The 16,234-nt window shown below is 37.4% G+C and overlaps 1 protein-coding gene across 1 annotated transcript; it reads right to left on the minus strand.

Annotated features, from left to right (window-relative positions):
- Window positions 1-451: 451 nt before the first annotated feature.
- On the minus strand, window positions 452-15,779 carry LOC102300516 (mucin-5AC; the record flags this gene model as incomplete). Its single annotated transcript, XM_042217089.1, is given in 28 exon segments — window positions 452-610; window positions 698-940; window positions 5,463-5,591; window positions 5,740-5,896; window positions 5,985-6,224; window positions 6,316-6,495; window positions 7,099-7,203; window positions 7,280-7,418; window positions 7,654-7,805; window positions 7,909-8,009; window positions 8,127-8,176; window positions 10,513-10,771; window positions 10,855-10,981; window positions 11,085-11,179; window positions 11,255-11,419; window positions 11,502-11,639; window positions 11,743-11,812; window positions 11,903-12,007; window positions 12,131-12,269; window positions 12,348-12,465; window positions 12,851-12,976; window positions 13,862-14,075; window positions 14,160-14,272; window positions 14,354-14,438; window positions 14,830-14,944; window positions 15,053-15,314; window positions 15,406-15,444; window positions 15,644-15,779. Coding segments are annotated over 28 exon segments (3,904 nt in total), but the record flags the coding sequence as incomplete, so codon positions are not given.
- Window positions 15,780-16,234: the final 455 nt, after the last annotated feature.

A 16,234-nucleotide genomic window follows, 5' to 3' on the forward strand; every position in this document is an offset into this window, starting at 1 on the left:
GTGTGGTAGACAGGCCCACAAGTATAACGGCAACATAAAGCTCGTATTTCATAGTCATTACATTTTGGAGGAAAACCTTGGTCTTTGTTATGACAGATAAGTCCATCTTGTTGGTCACATACTAAAGTTTGACCTAAGTCTTCCAGCGACATATCTGGGAAATCTTTAGCTCTACATTGTATCTTCACGGTTTTGTGCACACACTCAGGTCCAGATCAGTAATGTTAGCGATGGATTCATAATCTCCACCATCTGGAGTACTACTGGGATAATTCTTATTACTCCAGGATGACCATGTACACTCGTCATTGCAAGGTGTTGTAGTGGTTGTTTCTGTGGGTTGTTGTGGGACGGTGTTCCTGTGGTGTGAGTGTGTGTTGTTGTTGTGGGAGGTGTTCCTGTGGTTGTTGTTGTGGGAGGTGAAAATGTAGTTGTTGTTGTTGCGTGAACATTGTAGTTGGTAGAGACGTTGTCGATGTTCGTAATGGTGTTGTTTTAGACCATGGAGAAGTTATTCGTGTTGTGGGAGTTAAAATTGTTGTGACAGCCTCTGTTATAACAGTAGAAGTCGTTTGAAATGTTTCTGTAGTGGGCCTCTCTGTTGTTGTTACTGGGAGTGTAGAAAAAATACAACATTTAGTTATACTTTTGTTTTTGCTAGAGTTAAATAAAAAATATTAAAAGAATTAAATCTTACCTGTGGAAGTGAAAGTAAAGGGTGTTGGAGATATAGTTGTAGTTGTACAAGGCTCTATTATTCTTGTAATATTTCCATCACAAATAGCAGAGAAACAGGTTCCATTTCCATCATGCGTCATATAGAATTTGAACCCTTTGTCGTAATATTTCCCTTCATCATCATAACATCCACATGTATCAACACATTTCATGGTTTCTTCTTCCAAATAAGGCCTTTCAGGTGGGCAAGTTGGATAGCAGCCTTAAGAATTGAGATATCACTGTAAATTTTCAAACCTCACACAAAATAGGTGCATGCATGAAATCTAGCCTAACCATTTTGAACAACTCTGAGAAGTGGAAGTAAAACAATAGGTAACGCCACAGTATAAAGTATTATTCTTTTCACAGTGGATTCCCATGCTGTGACTCCTCTGAACACAAATTTTAAAAAAAAATCCTTATTCTTTCTTCCTTACTCTCTGAATTGCATGCTGGGAGTGTGGTAGTGGAGCATGTGGTGAGTCTCACTGAGAGATTGAGGACTTGTTTCTAACTTTACTTTTCTACCTGTTGTGTGTGTTTGTGTGTGTGTGTTTTACTGGGTATTATATTTAGAATTGATTGTTTGCTTAGAGTTTAAGTGAGTGTTGCTGGTTTTTTTTTGAGTGCGCAATACCAGTGTTTCGGCCAGTTGCCGTACAAGTTGCCGAAATGGACTTCACTAAACTTATGAGACAACATGGTTTTAAGATCGAGGAGTGTAGTCTGGTGTTGGGTGAAATTTTGGGTCAAAGCAGCATTAAATCTGCTGCTCAGACAAATAGCGCAGTGGTGATCTTTGTTGACAGTATGGAGAAGGCAAAATGTAATTTAAAAGTGTAATTTGGTGAATTATATTTTTTTTTGTCAGTTTCTCCTTTAAGCATGCCAGCTAAGTCCATATTGCAACATTCCTCTGTTTATCAGCAATAAATCTCTAGTGAAAGAATTGTCTCTGCATGGAAAAATTATCTCAGATCAGACAGCTGTCATCAAGTTTCAAATCAGCGCTGTGAAAGCATGTTTTTTCACACGGGCAACAGGTTCTTATGAGTATTAATAAAATGGATGAGGACCTTAATCTAGTGTTTAGGGTGCGAGTTGATCTTTGTGGATTTGATAATAATATCCATGCAACTTCGGGAGCTTTCGTGTGTTTTAGTTGTGGTAAAGTTGGACATTTAGTTTGAGTGTGTCCTGGAAAAAACTCAAAGTCAAACGGTAATGGATACACAGGACAATCAGGAGAATAACACAAGTGTAGTAAAAGCAGAGTTAACAGAAGCCTCAAGAAAGGAAAATGACTACAAATGGAACCGTGGATACAGAAGCCAGTCAAACGCTGATAAAAGATTCCTTTAAAGTTTCTGTCAAAAAGAAATTAATAGAGAGTATAGTTAGCTCTCAAATTGAAAATGAAGTCACAGATAAAATAGAGATGGAAAGCTCAGGAAACAATCTGGCAGAACATAATAGCAGAGATGGGCAGTAAGTCGTTACTGTAATCCGATTACTTTTTTCAAGTAACGAGTAAAGTAAGGGATTACTATTGCAAAAACGGTAATTAGATTACTGTTACTTTCCCGTAGGAACGCTGCGTTACTGCGTTACTAAAACCGTGATTTTTTTGCGAGAATGTCTCATGACAGTGACGTAAGCGAGTGCGACGTTCTTGACAACAGCTGTCTGCAGATCAACAGTGGATAATATATCGAGTGCGGGAGAGAGTATGAGCGTGCAGCGTTTAAAGCGTGGAAGTACTGACCTTACTTTGAAGTTTGATTCCATAAAAAGTGACAAAAACATTAGTGTCCGTTGTGCGTGGGAAGAAAACTTCTTTTTACAGCGAAAAAACCCCTAAACTTCCAAGCAAGCATACGACGTAATGGGAAACTCACAGAGAAACTCGCGGATTCTTCCACTGACCGCCGCGGCACACCTGCACCAGGGTAAACCTCCGCCTACCCACTCCTGCTTTACAGGTGAAAATAGAGCAACAGGACCGCTGAGTCTTTGACTTTATTTATTTTCTGCTGTGTTTTACTTGCATCTATTTGAAAGACTGAGTGTAAACACACACAAAAAAAATATTTTATGTGCTGGAATGTGCAGAAAATAGGTTTAAATATTAAACAAATTTCTTCCAGTCAGAGAATGGTGCAAATAATAAAGATCAAAAATCATATCTTTAAAGAACTGCAGATCAAACGTGAGAGTGAAGGAAAGATAAATGTAAAAGATGTCAGGCACTCCTTAACAAAATTCTACCAGATTCCAATTTGTTTCATCAGGTGATAAAGGGCAGATTAATAGTGGTGAAGGCAAAGTATGAGTGTTTTAAAATTGTATTTTTTGAATATGTATGCTCTGAATACAGGGCCAGAGAGAATTTTTTATTTTTATTTTTTTACAGAAGCTTGAAGATATCTTATGCAACTGCCAGCCAGATGAGTTTCTTTTTTTGGCTGGAGAGTTTAGCTGTATAGAAAATAATCAGTTGGCAGGAATCATTTAGAACCTCATTTGCGCACTTAAACATTTCTAAAGTGTTTGACAGAAGCACAGTCTTTAGTTGATGTAGGGAAGGATATGTACAATCAAGAAAGACAATATACATGGGCCAGGAGTAGAGAACATTTTTGTCTGCAGCTAGATTAGACAGCTATTATTTTTTTCTGGAGAGTGTATACATGTAGAAAATATGATTTTATGTCTTTAACCCCTTAGCAGTCCTATTAGTCCCCTAAACCATCCAATGTCCCGTGGGCGGTACGTCCGACTGCTAACAGTTTAATGCAGTGATGGGATTGGAGAAAAACTGAAATCAAAGAATTTTGTCAACAGTATATTGTCAATGTCTCTTCGGCCAAATATATGAGAGAACTGGAGATTGACATAGTGGAGCTACAGGTGTCTGCAGATTTCACAGGAGCTCAAGGTTGGTTTGAGAACCTCAAGTCTCTCCCTGATGGACATACAAGTTTTTCTTTTTATTGGAAAACCCCCCAAAAGGACAGATCAAGTTCATGCATGGTTTGAAATCATCTGCTGGAGATCTTATAACAGCAGATAGTGACATCAAGTGAAGCACAGTGGATCTTTACTCAGATCTTTATAGCTTTTAAAATACTTTTAATAACTTCTGGACTAGTCAATCCAGAGTTTCTGAGGAGTTCAACAAGGAGCTGGGGGAGCCTCTAACATTAAAAGAAGTTTATACTGCTTTACAAAGTATGCCAGTAAGGCACAATAAAGCTTTTTGGTCTGACCTTTGTGATGATATCATGGAGGTTGTTGAGAAGGGCTTCGCTGAAGTTTTTTTTGCCTCAGAGCTACACGAGAGCTGTTCTAACATTCTTACCAAAGAAAGATGATCTCCACTATATTAAGGACTGGTGGCCTGTCTCTTTATTGTGCACTGATTATAATGTGCACTGTCAAAAGTGCTGGCAAACAGACCAAAGAAGGTGATGAATCATGTTGTCCACTGAACACAAACCTACGGCGTGCCAGGCAGGTCTATTGTTGATAATGTGTCACTAGTCAAAGATATTTTGGAGGTCTCAAGCTCATTGTGATGTCATATTGTTGGGGTCCCACAACTTCCAGGTGGTTTGAAATGGAAAAGAGGATGTTTGAAGTATCTGGGTGTGTAACTGGGACATGAAGACACACTAAACAAGAATTGAGGGGAAGTTAGGGAAGTGGAGATGGTTGTTACCGCAGATGTCATATAAAGGCAGGGTGCCTATTATAAATATATTATAAACTAAGTTTGTTTTTTATTGTGGCATAGATTAACTTGTTTAGAGCCCCCTTCCTTATTATTAAATAAATTCAGTCTTTGATGATCAAGTTTTTTTGGGATAACTGACATTGGATATCCCAGGCTGTGCTTTTTTTGCACAAAGAAAAAGGTGGACAAGGACTAGTTCACCTAGAGAGCAGAACTGCAGCTTTCAGAATGCAGATAATTCAGAAATACCTGATGGGAAGGGAAGAACATGTTTTCAGGAAACCAGTAACTAGTGTTTTGTAAGAGGAATGGGATAGTTGGGAATGGATACTTTTATGAAATTGTAATTTGATCTCATCTTCTTATTAAATGCCAATGTTTTATAACAGCCTTTTTAAAGCTTGGACCATTTTCAAATGGTCATTTTACTGGTTAAATATTAAAGCTGAATTTCTGTTTTATTCATTGGTGGATCATTTGACAGATTTTTTCTCTCAGTTGTGTTTTAATAATGTGGTCTGTTCTTTTGTCGATGGTCAATATTATTTCAACCATGTGTTTTTTGACTGCTTTTTTATTTTGTTAAAAAAAAAACTTGTGATGTTCTCGTATTTATTTATTTAGAAATAAATGTGTGGTTAAAATCCAGTCGTTCTTTCTTTCAATTCAATTCAATTCTATTCAATTTCAACAGTTGCATCGAGGTGCTTTAATTTGAAAAGTATTGTAAAGTAAAGACTGTACAATAATAGGTCAATAATAATATCATGATGTCAGTGAGAGCAGCAGCTCCAGTCACCAGTTTCTGAAGTATTTTGTCAGTAAATTAGCTAAAAGGTAGATATAGGACACCAATACAGCTGGTTTCAAACAGTCGTTGAACATGGGGGCACATTTACACTACATTATCTACTTTACTTAGAAGGAGGAGCCATGGTCAGTGATGCCTGGCTGTATAATTATGAACCTACAAATGCATGTACTTTCCTTTTCTTACAATGCATACCTTCTAATGCGGGAAGTTGATTGTAGCATATTCCAGAGGGATTACTGCATGTCTTCATGCATGATCTTCCACAAGGCTTATAGTGCCATTCACACTGTCCATCAGGGTTGTAATAATCACAGAATACAGCTAATAAAACAAAAGTAATAAATCATAAATAACAATGAACTCGATTTTACATTAAACCTTATTTGTAAACTTAGCTCATGCTGACAGTTATTATTATACTTTGCATTTTATATGTATCTTGTCACAGAAAAATAAAAAAAACACTCACGGCAGATGGTGGGAGTTCTCCATTTCACGCACACTCCTGCCTCATTACAGGCTGCTGCATAAGCTGCTACAGCTGAACAGAAACACTCACAATCTCCTCCTGAATTACAGGCACACGTGTCTCTCACACAGGCATCAAAATATTGTTGGGGATCCACCTTTTTGGAATAAGTAATTGTAAATGTAAGTAAAGAGTGACTTTGGTCCATTATAGCCTAAACGTTTACTTACATTCATAAAACTTACCTTTGAATAGCAGGCCTCAAATACTGCACTCTTGATAATGCTGCAGTGCTTCACTGCCCATGCCTGTCTGTGTGAGTACAGTGTACATGCATCCTTTGGAGTTTGTGCACTTGAGCAGCTAGGTGACACTTGCCAGCTGTTTCCGAATATAAGGGGATCAACCACAACTTCTTTATTTCTGGTAGTGAAATCATTCTTGATATTTCCATCAAAATTTCCACACAGACCGCAGACTTTGCCCTAAGACAAGAACAAGTTTGTTTAAATATCTCTATCTCTCTATCTATCTATATATGTGTATGTGTGTGTGTGTGTGTGTGTGCTCACAGACCTTGAATGTAGATCTGAGTTTTATCATGAGGGTTGTCTTTTTATCCCAAATGACAATAAGGCCATTCTTCGCTTCAATGACGAGATATAAACCCAAAGTGTGGACTTGATAGGGTATTTCTTCCCCACTGTTTTTTTTTAAAACTTTGATATGTTCATCTGAGAGACGAATTTCACTGTTCTGTTAAAAACAAAACATGCTAATTGGGAATTGTGAAAAACGATGTGACCATTTAGGAACATTAATACGTATGGATTTGCAACAATTGTAGACCAGATTACAGTACCCAGCAAAAGGTGAATATTTAATTTTTTGCCATGCTTAATTTTCAAAAATAGAACAGGGCTCATGTTGAAACACACAGTCCAACTCACTATATTAACGACAACACTGTGTACCCTGTTTCTTTTTCAAAAAACCCATTTTCTCATATAGTGATAATAATAATGAGGTAATAGCATAGCATAGCATAGCATCTTTATTTATGACGCACTTTACATCCAACAATGTTGACCAAAGTGCTACAAATATAAAACAGAGAGGAAACAGTTTAAATTACATATAAAATATCTTAAAATTAAAAATAATATAATTAATAAGAAACATATTAAGAGACATCAACAAGTCCTGCTAGGCTAAAAGCCAAGGTAAATAAATATGTTTTAAGACGTGATTTAAAAACAGATAAGGAAGGTGCCTGTAATGCATAATTATTAATTATTAAGGTATCTATCTTTTTAAAAAAACAACTTGTAAATGCAATTTCTGTTCATATTTACATACCCCTAAATAGAGCGTGATGTCAAAGGAGCAGACGCTTTCAGCATTTTCGCAGGGGATGCTCTCAGTCAGTACCTGAAAGGTGCCGTTCTCACCTCCACAGGAATCCTGCAGGATTCGCATGTCAGTATCACAGGACTGATTTTAACAGGTCATAAAGATTAAACATAAGTGCAGACTGTACCTGGGTGAAGATGTAGCTACAGCCTCCACTAAAGGCAAATCTTGATTCATCAAAAGTGATGTAATTCCCTGCTCCATAAATGGTACAGGTTCCACCACAGTCTTGATCTGTACATTCCCATATGCTGCTTTTGCATGTGCTTAGATTTGAAAAAGGAAGTTAAATCTTGTTAAATAACTATTCCCAAAGCCCCCCCCCAAAAAACCCCCCCCCAAAAGTTTCAGTGATGTGAAAAACATGCTTGGGGACACCAGAGTTTGAGTATTATTTAGTGTGTTTTTAAAATATACTCTTTATTTAAACAGAGTTGATGGATGGGTAAATAACAGGAAATTGTTAGAAAAAACCCCAAGAAGAACAAAAAAAGCCCTCACCATGTATTGCAGTCCACTTTAACAGATTGTCCATTTTTATAGTATTGTCCATTATATGGGCAGGGGCAGTCCTCCTGCTTTACACAGCCTCCATTATTATCTGATAGCAGGCCATCAGGACATACACATCCTGAGATACACTGTGTGCTGATCTGTGCAGGATAACAGAGACATAATTCATCAATATGCTTAATAACTGATTATGCTGTTGTAATGTCCATGTGTGGCAGTTATGAATCAGCTTCTCAGTCTTACACATTGTTTGTTCAGTGTCTGGCAGCTTTTTTGGCACTCAGATCCCTTTTCTCCCGGCTTTGCATTTGAGCAGTTGAGGAAAACCATTGGGCTTGTGCATGCTGAGAACAATGACAGTGTCTTTAAAAGGACACAACTGTATGGTTGTATTTACTTATACTTTGCTTTTCAGTAGAAATAACCATTTAATGAACAGTAATTAAGTACTTTGTACCTACTTTGAATCACTTGTTCTCCTGAACAGGTTAATTCTCCACCATAGCAAGAGCTGAAACATAAATGAAGATAGGCAAGACAAAGAAAAGAGATGCATTGTATCAGTTCAATGAAATAACAAGGTATCAATTGCAGCTGTGTGTATTCAGGTTAAACATTCCTGGGACAACTTCACTTGGTGATACTTGGGCATGTCACAAGCTGAACCACATCAGTGAAGCAATGAAGTTCTTTGATATAATGAAACTTGAATTTGCCAGAATCTTAACTTCTTTGCACATTTGCATAGGCCCTGAGAGTTAAGTGAGTCCACTTGCTGAATGAAATGAGTTATTTGTTTTGTAACAGGGTTAAAAAACAAAGAAGCCAAACACGCATGCCCTGCCCCTGCCTAAAAATAGCTATCAAGTAAAACTACCAAAGTGAAAGCAATTTCTCTTTCATTTCATCTCAAACAATGTTCTTTTTTAACTTTTCTTATTTATTTGCACTCGTCCTTTAAATTACTGCCATCTTTTGTTGACAAGTGTGTCTAGCATGCTTGTTTTGATTCACATTGGACTGTGTGGCATGTCTCCATTTTCTGAGTGTGTCCATGTCCACTTCACAGTGGCTTCAGTTTGTTACTTAATGTATAATTTGCCAATAATACAGTTTTATTTTACATCTCACAATAATATCAATAATTATCAAGCTGGACTATTTGACAAGATTATTTGAAATGGTGCACAATGGTGTTTTTAGGACCCTCAAGGCTAACTACTGTAAAGGAAAAAACTCGTATTTAATTGACTTTGCTTCATCCTATCAAAACCCACACGTTTGCATTGCTATGGCCAAATGTCAACTTGAAACGATGTTACATCCAACTGGATTCAATGGTTACTATCAATGTTCCTTCTAAGAGTGTGTGTAATCGCACACTGCTGGCATGGTCTCCGCACACAGAAAATCTGTGTTGCGCACCAAAAAAATCTAACCTGAATTGGAATTAAAACAATTTATTCTGTTTTGCAGTGTGAATCAGTAAGTGGCTGCTCCAGCCAATGATGTGAGCAAAAACAAAACTAACCCCGCCCCATCCTTTCCTATTGGTGGACAAATGTACCATGTTGACCGATCTAAAAATGTTGGCAGCATGACATTTAGATGTTTAGGAAGGGGGGAAGTTTTAGGAGTGACGGCGGGGTTTGGAGATGTGAGAGATTTACGATGTTTCGTGTGTTTGGAGTCTGAAGTTAATGTGTTGTGTAGTTAGTGTGTAGTGTAGTCACTAGTTTTGTTGTGTGTGTCAGAACAATGAGGCGACTGCTGAATGTTGCAGGTGTTACAGGAGTGATACATCTCCTGTTGCCAGGTATGCAGGCTTGTGATGTTCACCTTTATCTCATAGTGGACAAAAATTATTTTTTGGAGTGGCACAAATACTTTGTGTGGCATCAAATTTGATGCAGAACAGTTGATTGTTCTGTAAGTAGTTTGAAATGTTTTTTTTTAAACCCCCCCGCCTTGACTGCATTTTTAGGTAAATAGCTGCAAAAAATTTAGTTGTTTGCAAAACTCATTTTTTTGAAGAACTATATAATTAATTGCCCAACATTGGTCATCATATACTGTATTTTACAGACAGAGAGTTACAAGACTCTCTCCCAGACCACAGACTCAGACTCATAATACAGTCAGAGGTTTATTTAAAAAAAAAAAAAAAATTTGTGTTTTCAAAATTGGAGTTCAAGTTATTTTTACTTCCAATAGTGTTAACATACTACACAGGTCTTGAACAAGATTTTTTTTAAAATTTTCATTGTAAGTGGATTAAAGCAGTTAATTAAAAGTAGTCCAACATAAATGTAAATGCTGTAATTTGATTATTTTAATAAACCATGTAACTTGGATGGATTCAATGATGTGCACACGTCTAATGTTGCTTATGGTGGTCCAAGGGACCGCTCAGAGAGTTTGTGTGTTTGCTCAGACACATAAAAAATTAGAAGGAACATTAGTTACTAATACCTGGTTTCAGAGTATCAAATATCTTGCCCCATGAAAAATGGACATGGAAAAAAATTTCCAGACAAAAAATATAAATGTAACAAGTTTACAGTTTTTGTCTCATATATTGGCCACAATTTCACTCCACTTTAGGCAGACTTTTGTAGGGCAAAGTACAACCAATCAATCGCATACTCTTCTACAAGTATAAAGGCACCAAAAAAACATCTTGGCAAGCACAAGTGCAGTACTTCACAGCATAATAAATTATTGGTGTTTTCTCTTCCCTTGTTCTTATCTACTTTATGTTGACCATCAAACATCATCAAAACACAAAATAAATAAATAACTAAATTAATGAATTAATAAAAATACAGAATATATGGAAAAACATACCAAATCTGTCCATTACTGAGTGTAGTAACCTGCCCGGGATGCACCACTGTGTCTCCAGCGTAACAGGAACATTGTGAGGGTAACACACACTCGTTCTTCTCATTTAGATAAGTTCCTTCAGCACAGCCACAGCCATCAAGCTCAGTAAAATCAACCCCACATGTTAAATCTGACTGACTAAGAGAGCGACAGGTGCGACCACAGCTTGTCATTTTGTAGTCATACACAAAAGTAGGTGGGCAGTCATTTGTGTATTTCTCTGTTGGAAGAAAAAAGGACCCTTTACAGTTTAAACAGAGACAGATATGATTTATTGTAGTAGATAATTTCATTTAAACTTACGGCATGTGTTGTTCCTCCATCCAGTCAATAATACGCCTTCAATAGCACATGCATGAACATAGGCGGATAAAGCAGCACACAAGCAATCCTCACTTTTTTCACAGGCACAGGTGTCATAAATACAATTCTGCGAAGAGAAACAGCAAAAAGCTTAATCATCAGTTAAAGCTAATAAATAATTAAAATAAAAACATACACTTGATTACAAAAAAGAAGAAATCCCTGCTTACAAGTTGATACTCTACTGGGTGTACCACAGGATGGCACAGTGAAAAAACACCTTTTGGGTCTGACAGCTGGGAGCACCAGTGTTTGGCATATTCCTCTACAGAAAGAAACAGGTTTACTTAAAAAGTGATAAGCCATCAACAAAACATAGAGCATGATGACTGTGACCTACCCTTCTCTGTACTCAAACTACAGGGGTCCCCGAGTATATTTGTCACATCAGGGCAGTTTGGCTTGGTTTTCCATGTGTTGGCAAATGTCCAAGCTGTTTTTTCAATTATACCGGAGGTTGTTTGGAAGTCCTGTGATCCATCGTTATCAAAATCTCCACACAGACCTGGATAAAGATGATCATGGTGTAACATAACAATCTTCACACTTTAAACTTAATCCCAAAACCAATCAAAATCCAAACCCACCGACGAGTTTTCCTTTATTAGATACACTGGCTTTGATGTAGACCTGCATAACAGGTGTGAGCTGAATCTCAACATCAAGCCCGTAGGTGGTTTGCATTACAAGAAAGAATGTAGATGGGTGGAAAATTGTGATATCATCTGTAAAGGGAAATATATTTTATACGTATATATTTTCAAATTAAATGATGAGACTCATTTAAATGTTGAGATTTCATTCACTAAAAGATAAACAAGTGCTCACCCAAAAAGAGAGGAAGCTGAGTGAGCATTGTGTGGTAAAAGACCTGCCCACTGGCATCAATTTTAACAATCTATAGGACAAAGTATATTACTATATCAGAAAAGCCATCTGAACCATTGGAAAACAAAATAAACTGGATAAAAATATACACATATTTTACCACATGATCTGACAGTAGTAGAGTGATTGAAGCCAGACAAGTTGATTTATCAGATTTTTCACATTTAGCCAAGTCGCCTTGAAGGCTGAAAGTCCCTTTGATTTCCTAAAATTGAAAAGTCAAAAATGCACTTACACATGTAGTTTACATGTATAATACATGTTTGTGAATAATAACAATAAAAATAATATAAAAAACAAAAGAAAGTTATTTTCTGTTTCACCTCACCTTTGTCAGAACATAAGAACACTCTCCGTGAAACATATACGTTTTATCGTCATAGGTGGTGATGTGAGAGCCACCCAGGATGGAACAAACACCAGGGCAGTCTTTAAGATTACAGATCCACTCACCATTTTTGCAGGTGCTGTTAAACAGAGGTCCGTCAGTTCATCTTCATAAACCAGTGTGAATATAGATATGAAGTTATAAATGATACAGTTACCAGCTCTTGCATGGCCCGGAGTAGGATTGCCCCGGTTGGTATATTTCTCCATTATGCAGGCAGCTGCAGTTGTCAACAGTGATGCACCCAGTATGTGTGACATCATCCAACACAGTCCCTTTGGAAACAGATAGTTTTATGATAATACACAAAATCACCATTAGGTCTGATGGGTATGTCATCGGCACATTTTGAGGCCCCAAATGTTCCTATTTTTTAACATAGATGTCCTCACTTTCCTCACTTTCCCAATGGGCTAAAAAGACCTAAGAAGAAATTTTCTTAGATTTCACTGTGGTAAACGTTGCAACCCAGGATGGCAACATTTGATCAAATATTATCCAATTTACCTTCACAAATACACTATAGAGTGTCAAAAGGAAAAATAATACATTTAAAGAATAAAAGTGATAACCTAAGAATTATAATAGTGAATACATACTAGCCCCAATTTTTTTTAAAAAAAGAAAGAATATTATCCTCTAGAAGCTAGAAAAACTTACCAAATGGACAGAAACATCCATCAACACAGTGTTCACTACACACTTGGTTTGTGCCCTGGTTTTTGCAAGTGTCCATGCAGGGATTACCACATTCCTTATACTCCAGGTTGAAGGGGCATGATTTTCCTTTTAAGCACACAAAAGTTAGAATTAAAATTAATAAACAAGTAATTGTGATGTTAGCAGTGGCAGTCCTAGCCTGGTTGGCGCCTTGGGCGAACACTTCTTGTCCATTTCCATTGGTTTTAATTTTGTACTCCAGTATGAACACCCATCCCTCAACCCAAGGATCACCACAACATGATCTAACACACCTACACCTTAGTTCACAGATTCACTTTGTCTAGGGTGCATTTATGAGATTTCAGAAAATTTTAAATTCTTATTGATCCCTTTACCTCTAGTCCTAAAGTGTAGATTTATTTTCTTACTCTTCTTATATTTATTGTTTGTTTACTTGCACTGCTGTAACTGGAGCCTCGTCGTCTCGTCTCTCTATATACTGGACTGTATGTAGTGGAGATGACAATAAAGTTTACTTTGACTTCAGCAGCAAGCAGGCGCACCGAAGGCTCTCACGCTCACTTTTTGTGTATAGAATTTCCAAAAAACATCGGTGCAAATTATAAGTCTGTATCATAATGTCTGGTGTTTTCGTGTTTGTTGGTTTGTTTTTATTTTGTTTTATTTTGCGAGTTGGTTATTAGATGCTGCTCCAGCCGGTCACAGAATCACCCGCCCTCCCCTCTCTGCACAGCAAGCAGCAGGAAGGACGCCCTTACTCCCAGCAAATGGGCAATAGAAAACCAATCGGTGCCTATGCCATTCCCAATAAGCGCTGGCTGACGTCAGGGCAGCATGAGTACAGCATTTTTTTTTTTTTGCCGGTGCCCGTGATGCCGCCCCCCACCACGATGCCGCCCCGGGCAACCGCCCGTATCGCCCGTATCTGAAACCGCTACTGGATGTTAGTACAGTGAAAACAACAAATCCCCTTGTTTATGTTCTTACCACAGAAATCTGGGTTCTTCCACTGCCCTGGTGTCCCGCCTGCATGAGCACACTGACGGGAGTACTCTGACATGGTCGCACACACACAAGACGTATCATTGCTGACACAGGAGCACAGATCTTCCTTACAGGCGTCAATGAAGGACTCGGTTTCAATCAGGCCTTGACAACTGTCAAATGCACTTTCAGTCTTCAGTTTCTGGCAGAGATCTTCCTGTTGGTCAAAGATTATTATGCATTTAATATCATGCATTTAAATATATGTAAGATACTTCCAAGCAAAAATAATTTGACATACCGGAACTTCACATGACTCTTTGGCTTCAAAGGACGTGGTCTCACAATTGTCAGACAGACCACTGATTTTCCACTTGTCCCCATATTCTTCAATACAGTAAGAAGCCCCTGTATCTAATAGGAAATTATGTTTTAGCAAGTGTGATCACTGAATTGGATTGTAGTCTTCTTTAAGCTTTAGGATTTAGTTCTTACCTGAATTTGTGAACTCATTATTCAGTTCATTGAAGTCACCACACAGACCACAAGTTTGATTTCTGAATTTTGCATCCAGTTCAACCTTAAAACCATTTCAAAAATTAGATATGAATTAAATGCAGAAATAAAGATGAAATCTATAATTACTATTTGAATAATACAGTGCAGTGAGGAATACTCTGGTAAAGCTGCTTTTTACCTGTGCTAAAGGTAATATTAATTAAAAAACTCAACATTTCTGTAGCAATACACGACACACACACAGTGTGTTTAAATCATATAGCACACTTTGGTAGTTATTTGTTCACTATAATATACAGTTTATTTACTATAATCTGCAGTATATGAGATTTATTTGTATCAAGCACAAAATCCACTTAGCTTTCTTTAGTAATTATAATCAGCATAATTTATTTATTATAGATTACTTCAGAAACATTAGTGGCGTCGAACACAGTAGGTAAAAAGCATACCCAGAGGGAGTCTTCTTGATTCCACATTAAGACCAATCCCAGCTTTGCCTGAACTTTAACATAGGATGCAATGCTTTCTACTGAAATGCCACCCCGACTGAAGGGTATTTTAGCACTATAAGGAATAAAAAAAATAATCATCATAGTTAGATTAAATATTAATCGTCTGTTAAACCAGTGCATCAGCTGTCAATGAAAAATCACATTTGTAAGACAGACTCACGGTTCATTGTTGATTTTGATGAATCCATTGCCTAATTCCACAACTTCACCATCCAGTTTCATTGTGACTTTCTTTATGGTGGTAACCATATCGGACTCCTGTCGTTGGAGCTCAATGTTGAAACTGTTGTAGTCTGCCTTACACTGGGATGCAAAGATGTAGCTGCAAGTGGATGGAAGCCTGAACAAATTCCCATCAAATGTCTTAAAGTGGTAGTTTCCCCATGTGCTGCAGAACTGGTTGTTGTGAGATGGGCTCACTACTATTTTGAAAGAAAATAAGTCATTACACTAGTGTAATGGTTAATCATTTATTTATTCATTGCGTTATTTTGTCTCTGAAAAAAAAATTACCTGTAATTACTGGAATTTTTGCAGTGTCCTGAACCGTGACTTAAAAAGAAGAAAAAGAAGATAAAAGTTATAACACCTACATATCGTCATTATGTCAGAAGACAAATATGACTTGTACTTGAGTTCTGTTCATCTTAATGTAAGACAAAACAGAAGAAAAAAAAAGCTGAAATAATTAAAGTTTCATCTTCACACAGTCATGGATACCACTCTCTTTGTGTTACAATAGACTACATACCAATGGTGGCTGCTGATAGGCCAAGGCAAAGGCTGAGCCATGGTATCACCCATTCTAGCTGCATGCTGGCTGACCTCATGGCTTTGAGCAATCCCTGTCCAGAGAGAGGGAAAGGTGCACCAACTGATACCTCACCGAAAGGGCCGTGTAATATAGTTCATTTGATGTTTGCAGTTTAGGAGGAGCAGAAGATGCATCCTGGGTGTTCACCTTTTTGTCTACATTAAAATCACACCCATGAAGTGTCTTATAACAACATTTCATCTTCATCTGTTTGAGTCATGATATATTTTGTCACTCCCTCTCTCATGCTCCATACCTCAGTTTTAATGGTAATCTTGGACAAACATCAACATTATAAAGAAAAATATTTTAAACTGAATTGTCATACAGTTTGTTTGTTTTTATTATGGAACACTTTCAGGACAGATTTTCATGAGAACGACACATTGTCAAACAAGGATTGCATGCTTTTCTCACGTCATTGTCAGAAAGACCAGCCCAGAGAATTTAAACTGTGGGTTGGCCTCTGTATCTTTCACTGACATAAGTAAATTTGCTGATGTAAAATACATCTATGAATCACTGAAT

The sequence above is a fragment of the Haplochromis burtoni genome, unplaced genomic scaffold (genome assembly GCF_018398535.1).
Source record: "Haplochromis burtoni strain Fernald_Lab_line unplaced genomic scaffold, NCSU_Asbu1 Contig_1586, whole genome shotgun sequence".
NCBI lineage: Eukaryota > Metazoa > Chordata > Actinopteri > Cichliformes > Cichlidae > Haplochromis > Haplochromis burtoni.